General features: G+C 26.8%; 1 protein-coding gene across 1 annotated transcript; it reads left to right on the top strand.

Annotated features, from left to right (window-relative positions):
• The first annotated feature begins 89 nt into the window (after positions 1 to 89).
• Positions 90 to 12,854, top strand: LOC107438935 (Nop2/Sun-like domain containing protein 5). The gene is made up of 6 exons (XM_043046555.2): positions 90 to 411; positions 1,530 to 1,788; positions 4,079 to 4,205; positions 6,164 to 6,305; positions 6,427 to 6,542; positions 10,628 to 12,854. Exons 1-6 carry the CDS (start codon positions 262 to 264, stop codon positions 12,552 to 12,554), a joined length of 2,721 nt encoding a protein of 906 aa, XP_042902489.1. The 5' UTR covers positions 90 to 261; the 3' UTR covers positions 12,555 to 12,854.
• Positions 12,855 to 14,810: the final 1,956 nt, after the last annotated feature.

Here is a 14,810-nt window from a genome sequence, read left to right as displayed (position 1 = left end):
ATAAATTCCTTAGTATTTCCCTCCAAAAGTTATTTAGATCCCGGAGTCTCTCGGCTACTCTAGATGGCATATTTTTTTACGTAAAAAACATCTAATTTTTACTTAGCAAATTTTTGTTTAGTAAACAAAGACGCATGTGGATTGAATAATATGCAATGGATTGTATCTCAAAGATCACTAAAGAATTAAATATTCAATTGAATTTTAAACTTTAATGAATTTTCCACCTATTTAGAATATAAACTCAGAAAATCTTAAGAAATGAATCAAGAAAATCATCGCCGATCTCACTTAACTAAAGAACAACGTTTACCTCAAAGCTATAAAGAAGTTGAAAAAATTTTAAATATCGTTAAAAGATGCGAAGCTAATGTTAAAACCGTGCTTAATAATTCAAAGTTACGTGGCGCAGTAAGTACTATGTTATTCGTATATTGAAGCAAATAAAAGTGTTATTCAAACTGATGAAAAAATTTTGTAGGCTATAAAATAATGTAAAAATACGAAAAAAGTGCCTATTAAAAAAAAATTACATTATTTTTATAATAGTGCTTGCTTAAATTTCCCCTTGTTTAAGTATCCTGCAAAAATTCTCTGAGTAATAGTTTCGACGGTCATTAAATTAATGTGCACTAATGTTTTTCGGGAGCCTTCAAACATGTGTTGGCCGGCGATTAATTAACTGTGTTAATAAATACCTAATAAAATAGTATAAGTAGTGTAGTATGAGGTTTGCTTCTACACCCCGAAACAAAATAATACTAATGATTCTTATTTTATTTATATTAGGCTTTGCCTTTCAGTATACTTAATAACTCATTTAATTAACATTTTTCCTTGATCCAATGACTAGCTGCAATATAGTCATAATTGGTAGAGAGGAATACCCCAATATTTTTTTTATTAATTTTAAAATCATGCATTTTTAAATATAATTGTGACTTGGTAAAAATTGCAGGATACTAGTTTCGACTATCATTAAATTATCCTTATTATATGTTGTTACTAACAGCTGTTTTATCCATCTAATAATTAATAATACTTCATTATCCTAAAGCACAACATTTCTAAATAAGTAGCAGAATAATCAATGCTCCACAAGATCAAATAATTATTGGAGCAAAACTACATAAAATCCTGTCGTTGCAGAACAATCATGTCAAAGTCGCTGAGAAAATTTTATATTTGGTTATAATTTTTTTTTTTTTTCATTTTGCTGTTATGCTTGGCATTTATACATAATTTTATATTAAGGTTTTTTTTGTAATTTTAATTAGCAATATAAAATTAATTTTCTTTAAAATATGGTTTTTATCAGTGAGACTTGTTTGTTGACAATAGCTGCAAAATATTTGTAATTATAAAAATTCTTGTTATAATATAATTCTGCTCTCAGGCCAAATTATTTTTGTGCACCAAATTTAAATGTGTTAAGTTCTCTAATTATAACAAATATTTTTATGTGATCATTATCAAAGTACTTTTTTTTTGTTTTATTATTATTTTTAAAAGGATCATCTCATTTTTAGGTGCTTCATAAGGTATCAGGTTTAACATTCAATGTACTAAAACAAAGACGTCTATTAGATTCAATAATTGAAAAAACACAAGTCTTGGAAAAAGAACCAAATTTGAGAAAGGAATTGGCTGGCATATTAATTCATGAGCTGATTTTTGGGAATGGTTTACCTGGAAAAAGTAAACCAGTGGAAACTGTACTTAGATATCAAGTTGAAATTGAAAAAGCATACAATGAGTTAAAGTCTGATAATAGTCTGTTCGATAATAGTAAGTTTCAATTTATTCATTTAATGAGATTGTAAAACTCTTGCAATAAAATGACTAAGAAGAAATGTTTTTAGTTATGACTTTTAAAAAAATTATTGATGTTTAAAAAAAATTATCAAAGCAACAGGAAATTATATGATAGACTGATTTAAATGTTCATTTTGAAAATATATTAACAGTTTTTCAAGTTTAAAACTGGAGAATTTAATATCAAACAATTGTTTTTTTTTTTAATGAATTGTATGCAAAATGANTTTTTTTTTTTAATGAGTTGTATGCAAAATGAAAGGTAAATACTAAGTATCCACTTATTTGCCAAATGTTTGACTGATGAGTATAAACTCAGCTTGATGTGAATTTTTTTAAATAATTGCTTAAAACAACCTGAATACGAAAAAGAAATCGGGTATTTGGTGCATCCCTAATGAAGTATAGTTTTTAGTTGTTGTCATGATTGCATGATTTAAATTAGGGATGTGACGAATATTTGGTTTTTTGGCCCTGTTCCGGAATACTTGGCAAAGTATTATTTGGAAAAACATTTTTTAATTACACCCGTTTAGTTTCATGCTTATTTAAATTCGGTGCTTTTAAAACTTATTAAATGTATAGTTTGTGTATATCAACCAGAGTAACTTAAAGTAATTTTACAGTTATGCTTTCTGATCTAAACTAATTTACTCTTCATTAAATATATAATTGACAAATAGTCTCCCAATGTTCCAATGCATTTGTAAATTGAACATGAAAAACAAGGTATGATTTTTATTTATTTGATGATTAGCTTTTAATAATTTAACCATATTTTAAGCATAATAATTGTTTTTTAATATTAAGTATTATTAATACATCTTATCAGATGTTTTAGTTTGTAAATTTAAAAAAAAAAAAAAAATTAAATCAAAATCTTTTTTTTTTTTTTTTCTAAATTATGATTTTGGGCAATTCTTGTTGTAAGTTTTATGATGTCCTTCTGGAGCTGTTGCATCACTGAGTTTAGTTTTTCATCACTTTATCAATGACTTACTAAAATTTCATTTACTCATTTGCATACTTGATATGGTAAAAAGATTAGTTATTTTGTATTACAATACAATATTGTATTTTTTTAAATATTTGCCTTTTTACAAAATACAATGGGTATAGTTTTAAAAACTGAAATTCCACTGTTTGAATGAGCATATTTTTTATAATATAAACTATCTACTTACATTTTCAACACATTCATTATTATATATATTCATTATTGCATCATATTATATTAATAAGTAAAATTGCAAATCAATGTGTTAAATGCATACTATATATTATTATGAATTCTTTAATATCTTTTTTTTTTTGTTAAGAAAAACTACAAAACTCATATTTTACTATTACTACTTACCGTATTTATTATTACTATTTTACTGCTTAAGTTGGATTGGAGATGTCATGAGCCCTGAGCCATATGCTTACTGCTCATTATTACCAGTTTTAAAGAGACAGGGTTCAAAGGAAACATGGAAAACTCAAGGGACTTAAAATAAACGTAACTTAGTGGAAATAAAAGTTTTTGCTAAAAAGGTGAAGAAAGAAGTTAAAAACATGAAAAAGGGTCCAAGAGGTTTTTTTTCCCCAAATATGTCATATGTTTTTTACTTAAATCCTGTCAAGTAAAATTTATCAGTTTTTCAATGCAAATGTTTCATAAAGCCATTTCTGTTGATGTAACTATCTGTTAGAAAAAAGCTTTACTTAAAACTTAGTAAAAATCTATGTTTGCTGTAATGTTTTTGAATAATATTTTTAAGAGGCAAATGTTAATCGCATGAATATTCAATAATAATTTCAATTTTAAATGAAAGGTAAAAGTTTTTTAATTGTTTCATGACTTTTAGACAATTTAAGATAAATAATCTTTAGTTTAAAAATCTAAATTTATGAAATGACTTAAGCTTGATAGTTTGATTTATAGGTGCATCAATATCTAAATATATTGTGGTGTTCTATGTCACTGGTTATGATATGGGACTAGTAGTTATTTTATATTGATATTGAGGGTAATATTTAATTTTTCATGCTATTAAAATTTCATTTATTTATTTTTGTCCACAAATATTAATTATATGTGTTCTTACCTGATATATTATGTTGCTATGGATATCATTGTAGTTAATGAATTTTTTTCCAGAAATTGAGTATGAATTCTTACTTATATATTTTATTGTGATTTAATACATTACTTTTTTTTTTTTTTTTTGTAACAAAACTGTTGTTACTTACTTATACCTATTATTTCTTATTTGTAAAGGTCTAACATATATTCCAAAGTACGTAAGAGTGAATACATTAGCAATAGCATTACCTGAAGTTTTAGAAGATCTTGAATGTTTAGGTGTGAAACAAATAGTTTTTGATGCCAACATTTCTGAAGAAGAGTAAGTCAACATTATTTTGTTCATTCAATAAACAGCTTATATTTTTAATTGTTTACTAAAAAAATTTTAAATGCATTTTAATTGAAATTATTCTTTGAATTGAATATGATCGAAATGGTGATAAATCTGAAATCGGAGTTTAGAATAAAGAGAATAATATCTTTTATAAATGTTAGTGTACATCACAAGAGTTTTTTTTTTTTTTGTAATTTAAAATATTAAGCTGGTAGAAAGTTTTTACATTAAGTCATATTTACCAAACATTTTTAGTCGTATTAAAAATTATTTGTTTTATCCAAAAAGTTAAAAAATCTTAAGTTTTTTGTGTGAAGTAGCAATAAAAAATTATTTATAATTGTAATATTTTGATCTTCATGAAAACTTACATAAGCAAAATCCCTTGCATGTTTTCAACTAAATCTTTGGGCTAAATTATTATGAGACATCAGGTTAGGTTATGACTTTCTTTGAAGATCCAAGAAACCTAAATGTCAGCTTAACACATCTTTTTAAACTGTTACTTTACATTCCAAACTTTATTTTTTAATTGATTTTAAAAAAATTTGCTAATTATGTGACCACAGTGATGGCCTTTTATCAACTTGGAAGCTTTTTTTTAAAAAAAATGTTTGGTGCAAAACTTCAATAATTATTTGGTGCAATGATTCATGGTATCCCATTTTTATTTTATTTATTCTTGGCTTTTTTCTTATGAAAATGTTTTAGTTGCCTTGAGACAGATAGATCAATTGTGTAAAACTCCAGATAGAATTAGTATTAAGTACTTTTAGATGGCAAGATTTTGATCTAGAGATTTGGTCATTTTTTATTCACATGATAATTGATGTATGATTAGCTATATTTATTATCTTGAGTATTTTTTCAGCCAATGGTACCAAGGTTTTTAAACAGAGTTAGATTTTTGCCTGGAGAGTGGCAAAAAGTTGAAAATTTGTGCAAAAGTGGTAAAAATAGAACAAATGAAATTGATTCAAATTTACAAGGTATCTCTCTGAGAATAGAGCATTTGCCTTCCAATAAGAAGTGCCAGATTTGAATTCTGACAATGGCTGGTTGATACAAATTCTACTTCCAGTTCACAGCGACCACAGTCCGTTATCAAGAATTCAAGAAATCATCAATTGCTGCACATTATTGGAATTTCGGGCATAAATTCAATTTTGACAGTGCCAAAATTATTTCCACCCCAGTCACATCAGCTCATCTTGATGCCCTAGAATCTTGTTTTATTCATATGAATATTGATTCCCTTGTTAATGATATTAGTTCCTCTCCACCTCTCCATAGCACATGAAACTGCAGTTTTCTCTGATTTTCCCCTCTCGGGGGTGGTTTTCCTTGTTCTGTTTTTCATATTTTTTCACTCTCTGCTACTGTGGTTTTTCTCGTTTTGTTTTTCATCTTTTTTGTTGGTAGCTTTACTTCTTTTTATTTCAAATAATTTTTGTTTCTTTTCATTCACGTCGGACAAGTTTGTAAATAGACGCCTATTTTTGAAGCACTTGAAACGTGTCTACTGTTATTTTCCATTTGTGTAGTTTTTAAGTGAATGAAGTTTTTAACAGGTAATGCTTATGATATGATTTTAAGAGACTCCTAAGTTAATAAATTCTTCTCTGTGATCTCATTGCTGTGAGTCAGGTAGTAAATTAAAGTTGATCTATGGATCTAAACTTTGAAATGATTCAAAATGACAATATTTATATGTTAAGTAGTTACATAAATATTTTTGATTGTTGTAATAAAATTATGTTATAAATATGTTAAATGAGTGCATAGAAAATTGTGATAATAATTATTTATNTAAGTAGTTACATAAATGTTTTTGATTGTTGTAATAAAATTATGTTATAAATATGTTAAATGAATGCATAGAAAATTGCGATAATAATTATTTATGTTTATAAAAAAATATATATTTATTCTTAATTATTTAGGTTTTACAAATTAATCAAAAATTTGGAAAAGAATACTTTTCTACTTGATTACCATTTTAAGGATCTCCTAGTATTTAATAGTGAGGAAAACTTAACAACTTGGTCATTATATCAGAAAGGACATGTATTTATTCAAGATAAGGTAATTTTCAAGTATTTTTAATTTGACATTTTTGAAATTTTTTATCTATCTTTGTGCAAAATATAATGTTTGCATTTTACTGTAAGCAAGTGAACTGGTTAGTTATTTATTTATTTTTTAGTCTAGCTATATACCTGCTTATGTCTTGGCTCCTCCTCCTGGTGCTACTGTTATAGATGCTTGTGCTGCTCCTGGAATGAAGACATTGCATTTAACTGCTTTAATGGAGAATAATGGGTAATCATTTGATGTCATTATTATTTACTATTATGTCCTTTGAAACAATTAAGACTTATAATCTGTTTATAAGTTGTATCGGATTGTTTATAAAAATTTAAATACTTGCATCCATCAGGGTTGCCACAAGCGACTGAAATGAGACTATTTGAAACTATTTTTGGCCTGAGGTGACATCGCATCACATTTTTGCATAAATTGGGTTGACAACCTGCAGTCTGCAGGAGCTTCTTAACACAATGATTTATTTTTTTTTTCTTAAAAAATAAATTTATTTTAAAATGCAAATTTGAGTCATCACTTTTCAATATATATATTTATTTATTTATTTGCTAAGGCAATTATTGATAAAAGGGTTTTTTTATTGAAAAAGAGTTTTTTTTTTTTTTTTTTTTTAATGAATTCCGCTAATTAAAAGTATTCAATTTTCAGCAAATATACTAATTTTTTATAAAAATTTAGTGCTAGAACGCTAACGTTTATGTAAAAATTTGCCACCAACTTGACTAAATAGATCATGGTATATGACAATTAAGTCATTTAATAAAATTTTAGTCATATTATTAAAAAAATTTTGTTCTTATTTACGCAACTATTTTTGTTCTTTGGGCTACTAAAAGAAATTATATTTTGTTCATTTTTTTCTGTGGCAACCCTGATTCTTGGTGTCCTATTTTTTTATTTTCTTTACTATTTGTACAAAATACTAAGCTGAAGGTAATTTAAAAAATGCATTTTTCACATTAGTAATTGTAAAAATTATTATAACTCATTCATTTAGGGGGGGCTGTAAAAAAATCACTTATCGTAACTCCAGTTATGCTTAATTAATTGTGTTAATAGGTATTACTTGTGATATTGTAGTAATAGCTTACAAGTGCTGTGATAGTGAGTACTTAATATACTTATATAGATGAAGTGATAATAGGTTCTTCAAGGCTCTCTAAAATAAATAAGTTCTAAATCATTGAATGCATCTGTGTTGTTACTATATCATCACAGTAATGCCAAAAACTTCCAGAAATTACACAAGTAAGATAGTGCCTTGATTCTTGAAAGGCATTTAAGTATATAAATAGGGAAAGCCTATTCTTATTTGCCCCAATGACACTCAGTTAAGAGCTTCCAGCCTTATTGAAAAATAAGAGTAGCCACACTAAAAGTGTGGCAGGGTGGTGTGTTGTTGAAATACATTTATAGTACAGTAGAGAACCAATTATCCGGGATGCTCGGGACCATCGNGTTATCCGGAAATCAGAAAACCGGAAAACCAAAAAACCGGAACGAAATTCAATACATTTTCCCGCCATTTTTTAAAAAAGAATTTTTTTCTTCATAAGATTTTAGGATTTTTCTTTATTTTTTGAAAGATGTTTACCATACCATCATTTTAGAAATAATCATTGCTGTATTACTTCATCGTTTTTTCTTCTTTGTAAGATTATTTCCAAATAATTTTTTTTTAGGTGGGTTTAACAATAAAAAAAACTGCTTTTTGTAGCGGTTCAGAAAACCGGAAAAATCAGTTATCCGGAATAGCGATAGTCCCGATCGTTCCGGATAATCGGTTCCCTACTNAAACTGTGCAAAATGTTGAGAACCCGAATTACAAGGAAAAAGTGTAATGCATAGTGTAAGAGAAAAAAGAAAGGTACTCCTAACTTTAAAAAGAAAAAAAAATCGTAGAAAAATAACATTTAAAAGAATAAAAAAATTGCAAGTTTAGACAAGAAAAACAAGTTTAAAAAATACTAAATTCTCGTATTTATTTTTTAAAAATAATTACAATTTCTAAATTAACTAATAATAACAAAACCAATGGTTAAATAGCGCAATATATTTCATACCTAATTATACAGGGGAAACGATAAAATAAAAGGAAAATTTATTAATCTAAATAAAAACACTTGAAAATTATAGAACCGAAAGGATAGTTAAAAAAGGCTCTAGTATAAATATTAAAACCCGGAACAAGGCAAGATCAACGGAATTTTAAAAAAAAACCTAATGAGGAAATTTATGAATAAGAAGAATTAATTTATTGAGTACGAAATTTATCGTTAAAAGAAGAAAAAATCAAATGTAGTGGAATCAGAAAAACAAAACTGCAATCTGCTTCATAAAATAATCCTATGTTTAAATTAATGAACAATTCTCCTTTTATTTATTTATTTATTTTTTTTTTTTGTTGATAAAAACACGATATTTAATTACAGCAGGTGTGATTCCACATCAATGAAAACTTGCAAATGATACCACACTTTCAAAGAATGAGAATTTATTCAGAAGAAAAAGATTTTATTTTTATTAATCATTGTCAAATAGATAAATATATTTTTCTCTTTCATCTTCTGTTCACTGATATGCATGCAATGCATTTTCCCCACCCCCCTCGTAAATCAAACAGAAAGCAAAATCAGCATGCCACACCCTTGAGCTTGATTGACGGCCTAAAGGAGAAAATAAAACATTCCTCCCTTCCCTACCTTCAAGGTCACGGAGGAAATGACGTTTCTCTGGGTAAACGGGGGAAAAAATTCTCCCCTTCCTTACATTTTCCTCTTCTCAACTTCAAGGATGAGTTCAATTTCCGCTTTTTTTCATAATCGTTCTAGTTTAAAATGGCGGGAAAACCGATCAAAATTTTTTCTGGTTTCCCGGTTATCTGGATACCGGATAAATGGTTCTCTACTGTATTAATAAAAAATGTTCTTGTTTACGCAACAATTCATTTCACTTCATTTTGTTTATAAGATTTGTTTAGTTTCCTTAATATATTATCAGGGCAGACTAGTTTAAACCATTGCTTTAACTAAATGGTTTTTCTGAGGGGGAAAAAGAACAAGCTTAGTTTTAAGAAAGAATTTCAGAAATTATTAATTCCTTTTTCGTGCACATAAATACCTTTAGTTTCAATACAAATAAATGAAAAATTTACATAAATTTTTTTTCCTTCCAATTTTGAGTTTAATTGCTTTTGTGACTATGTATAACTTTGAATAAACATTAAAATGTAATTTTCAAGTATTTAAGTATCACTACATTTCTGAAAAATATTAGTATAATATAAATTGAAACTAAATAATGATTAAAATTTTCTACTGTAATAAGAAGTGTAATGAAAATTTGTCAGTTTATTTATGTGGCATTTCTATATATACTGACAAGCAAGGAGGGCAAAATATCTCTGTTACATGCATTATACAACATTTAGACATTCTAATCTAATATTAACGCATAAAATTTTTATTTGCATGTTGTATAAAGATGTAAGGTAATGTATTAGGATATTTAAAATTCTATTTATTATTTTTTATCATGTTAGCATAAAACTATACATAAATTTATGGAACATGTTCATGTTATTGTATCATTTATAAAAAAAATAATTAATTGTAAAATAGGATTTTTATGAAATATTTAATGATTTAATTGCTTTTAATTTAAGACATTAAATATTTCTTTTACCTTTGTTTCAAATAAACTATAAAATATAACCATAAAATATAAGTTTTTAACTGAAAAAAAAAACACGTATATTTGTATTATTTTAATCTTGTATATTAGTTGTGAATAGTTTCTATTTTTGGTGAATTACAATTCATGGATTCTTATACTTTAGATTGTGAGAAAACTGTTTTATTACCTGTTCTCGGTATTTTTTATTTTTAACATACTATTTACATTAATAATGGCATGTCTTTAAAAAAATTTTATAGAATGTTAAAAGCGAGTAACTATTTAATGTAGCAAATCAATATGACATATAAGTTTCATATAAGTTTACATGCAGTTACATATAAGTTTTTGTAATTGACAAGATAAAATGCATGAGTCAATATAATAAAAAATGTGGGCCAAAATATTTATATATTTTAGTTTGTTTCCAACGTTGAGTAATACATTATATTTTACTTTATACACTATTCTAAGCTGTATGACTTCCTTGTGTCTGTGGCTTAATGGATATGTTGTGATACTGGTTGTTATTATCAATCAATTTGTTACAAAAGTGTATTACAACATTTGTTTGTAATTTAATTATTTCTATTACAATAATAGAAAATTTTTGTCTTTTTTTGCAGTGTGATTTATGCATGTGAAAGAGACCAACAACGCTTTGAAATTTTAAACAAAATGTTAAAATCAGGTCATGCAAATATATGTCAAACATTTTGTGGTGATTTTAACTCAGTCGATCCTAGAGATGAAAAATATTCTTCAGTTGAATACATTCTTCTTGATCCATCTTGCTCTGGATCCGGTATGGTTAATCGTATGGACTACATCACTGATACCAAAGAGTCTAAAAATGATTTGCGTATTCAAAAGTTGGCTGGGTTTCAGATCATTTTGTTGAAGCATGCTCTACTTTTTCCTTCTGTCAAGAGAGTTGTATATTCTACTTGTTCAATAACTGAAACAGAAAATGAGTTTGTTATTCACGAAGTTTTAAATCATTTCAGCCATAGATTTAAACTTAGCCCTGTACTTCCTGATTGGTCAATAAGGGGTTCAAACAACTTTGAGTTTGGGTCTCATTGTTTAAGAGCGTATCCAGACAAATGTTTCACCAATGGATTTTTTGTAGCCATGTTTGAGAGGTTAGAAGAACATAGGGAACAATATCCTTTTGAGAAAAAGCAACACAAACATGAAAAGAAAAAACTATTTAATGATTCAAATTTAACAAGTAAAAATCAAATTGTAGGTGAGGAAAGAACGGAAGGCACTACATTGGATCCTTTAACAGAAGCAGCTCCAGAAATAAAAATATTTCACCTGGAAAAAAAACACAAACAGCAACATGAAAAAGACTCAAATAGTAGGTTCTCTGAAGCACAGATAGAAATATCTAATGTTAATAATGATATTTTTACGGAAACTGTGCAAAACGTTGAGTCTTCAAACAAAAAGAAGAAAAAACACGAAAGCAAAAATGGAAAAGAAGACTCCAATAGTAGCTTCCATAAAACACAAAATCTGGAGGCAGTGATAGAAGTATCTAATGTTGATAATGATATTTTTACAGAAACTGTACAAAACGTTGAGTCTTCAAACAAAAAGAAGAAAAAACACAAAAGCAAAAATGGAATAGAAGACTCCAATAGTAGCTTCCATGTAGCACAAAATCTGGAAGCAGTGACAGAAATATCTAACATTGATAATGATATTTTTATAGAAACTGTGCAAAACGTTGAGTCTTCAAACAAAAAGAAGAAAAAACACAAAAGCAAAAAAGGAAAAGATGACTCTAATAGTAGCTTTCATGAAACACAAAATCTGGAAGCAGTGATAGAAATATCTAATGTTGATAATGAAATTTTTGCAGAAACTGTGCAAAATGTTGAGTCTTCAAACAAAAAGAAGAAAAAACACAAAAGCAAAAATGGAAAAGATGACTCCAATAATAACTTCCATGAAACACAAAATCTAGAAATATCTAATGTTGATAATGATATTTTTATAGAAACTGTGCAAAACATTGAGTCTTCAAGCAAAATGAAGAAAACACACAAAAGCAAACATAAAAAAGAAGACTCCAATAATAGCTTCTGCGAAATACAAAATCCCGAAGCACAGACAGAAATATCCAATGTTGATAACAATATTTTTACTGAAACTGTGCAAAAGGTTGAGTCTTCACATGAAAAGAAGAAAAAACACAAAAACAAATATGAAAAAGAAGACTTCAATAATAGCTTCTGTGAAACACAAAATCCAGTAACACTGATAGAAATATCTGATGTTGGTAGTGATATTTTTGTAGAAACTGTGCAAAAAGTGGAATTTTCACACAAAAAGAAGAAAAAACACAAAAGAAAACATGAAATAGAAGAATGCAATAATAGTTTCTATCAAACACTAACTCCAGAAGTACCAAAACAAAATTTGAATGTTGAGAAGGATACTATAACAGAAACTGTGCAAAAAGTGGAAACATCGCACAAAAAGAAAAAACATAAAAGAAAACATGAGGCAGAAACTAGTAATCTAATCTTTGAAAGATAAATTCCACAACAAACTATAAAAATAAAAATTATTAATGATCAATTGAAAATAGAGTAAAAAGAAATAATCTTTTCTCTAAGCACAATTCCATATTTCCTGCCAAACCTTAATAAGTATAAAAAAATATTTTTGTGTAAATCAAAAATGACTTTAAAATAAATGTTTCAAAATGTACTTAATTAAAAACACATATGAATCTAGTTCAATTTTTGTAAACTATTGAAATTAATATTATGATCATAGTTATGTACAAAAAATTTTACTGTAAAATCTATTAAATAAAGTATCAGTTCTTATTTATTATTTTTGTGATAAGGTTTGAAACCTGTTGTTTTGTTGAACAATAGATATTCTAATCACTAATATGATGGAAGAATTAAATATTTAAAATAAATCATAAGCTTAATTTCTAAATCTAAACAAAACAGTAAAATGTTCAGAATTTTGTCAGAAAATTTTCAATTTTTAAAATAATATGTAGCGAAAACATTGTTTTTTTCACCTTCTGTTTTTATTAAATCAAATTTTTCTTCTCAAGGTGAAAGCTTAAATTTTTTTCCTAAAATTATTTTAAATTTTCATTAAAATTGAGACAAAAAAAGGAATAGATGATAAGTAATAAAATAAAGATTAATATTTAGTATAGATGTCTCTGCCAATGCTTTGGTTAAATTCAACATACTAAGTGACTTTTAAAAATAATCCTGTAATGTATAAATTAATCCACTGCCTAATGTTTAATTTTTGCCAGAAATATGATGAAATTAGTTTTTAAATTTTGCACAGTTTAAAAACATCACATTTAAAAATCGTAAAATTGTATTTTATTTAAAAATAATTGAAAAATAGACTTAATATAAATTTTTATTAACTATTTATACCATATTTTCAACAAAGTATAGACAGGCTTTGAGAAACTTTCACAGAATTGTTTGTTCTTTTACTAAATTTAGACTTTTTTTTTTTTAATGAAAAAGATGTAAGAAAACTATTTTTGGTTAACAACCTATAATATTGCTATCTGTTAACTACGCACTATTTAAAAAGTATTAATAACTTTTTGTTGGTAAATATTTGTTTTCTATATTCATAATACTGGAGAAATACAGTATTTAACATCCCAGACTAAAATTCATAAGCATAGTTAATATTGTTTAAAAATTTAGATTAATTCAAATATTATGAATAATGCGTTAGAAATTTTGAAATAAATATAAAGTTCTATAAAAATCATACATTTTTAAAATAGTCCTTGATTTTTAAAACTGGAACTGGTTGAAACTAGTTATAAGAGTTAATCAATATGTGCAGAAAGTTTTTTGAGATTTTGTGTTTTTTCATTTTATCCAAGTCTGACACCAAGTTATATTATTTATTACATTACCACATCAGGTTAATTATACTTTAAAATAATTGTGTAATGTGTTTATTTAAACACGCTACTCTATTTTTCATGCAGCAACAATCGCACCATCGTCAATGTAGCATGTTTTCTTTAGCTGTTCCACGTATCACATAGTAAAATCTAGAGCAGCGAGATCCACTCTGTGACTCATTAGTTGTACGAAATCCAGGGCTGATTGTGCTCCGGAAAAAATCCGGATNAGCAGCGAGACCCACTCTGTGACTCATTAGTTGTACGAAATCTGACCGATTGTCCTCTTTCATTGCCGAAACCTCGATAATTTCTATAATGCCGAATCTGTAAATTCTAATCATTCATCTCTATTTAGCCATTCGTGTACCAATGTCATGTCGGTATTTTAGCAACCTGGAAATTTTTTTATCGGGCTAAACAGAGGCAAATCTTTAGCATTGATGTGATCGCTAACTGTAATTTCATTTTTAAACATTCAGTCGTTATAATCGAAATCGCTGTAAGACCAAAGAGAAGTGCATGTGGTCTTTATTTGGGAGCAAAACTGATTTTTTTCACAAACTTGAATTTTCAGGAAACTTGTATATCAAGACTACTGTAGTTTTATTGGCAAGTCAAGATAGATCTCAATTTTCATATTTGAACAAGTTGCACAAATTAATAAAAATTTATTGGTGTGAAAAAAACATAGAAAAAAATTACCAGAAGAATGCATCAATATTCTTTATTTGTAACAATTAACAGGTCAGCAGACAACAAGAAAAAAATAATTTTAAAATAAATCTTATCAATTGTTTTAGAGTTGCAACCTATAAAAACAATAAAGGAAGCATAACATCTAGGTATTTGCAATTAAGAAACATTCATATATTTAAATG

This window comes from Parasteatoda tepidariorum, chromosome 9, assembly GCF_043381705.1.
Source record: "Parasteatoda tepidariorum isolate YZ-2023 chromosome 9, CAS_Ptep_4.0, whole genome shotgun sequence".
NCBI classification, from domain to species: Eukaryota; Metazoa; Arthropoda; class Arachnida; order Araneae; family Theridiidae; genus Parasteatoda; species Parasteatoda tepidariorum.
Note: the sequence above shows the minus strand (reverse complement) of the source record. Positions and strands in the feature narration are given on the sequence as shown.

Excerpts from the sequence above, each read along its gene's own strand:
- LOC107438935 (XM_043046555.2), top strand. The coding sequence starts at position 262 with ATGAATCAAGAAAATCATCGCCGATCTCACTTAACTAAAGAACAACGT. Across the intron at positions 4,206-6,163 it reads GCCAACATTTCTGAAGAAGA|GTTTTACAAATTAATCAAAA; the intron begins GTAAGTCAACAT and ends TTAATTATTTAG. Across the intron at positions 6,543-10,627 it reads GCTTTAATGGAGAATAATGG|TGTGATTTATGCATGTGAAA; the intron begins GTAATCATTTGA and ends CTTTTTTTGCAG.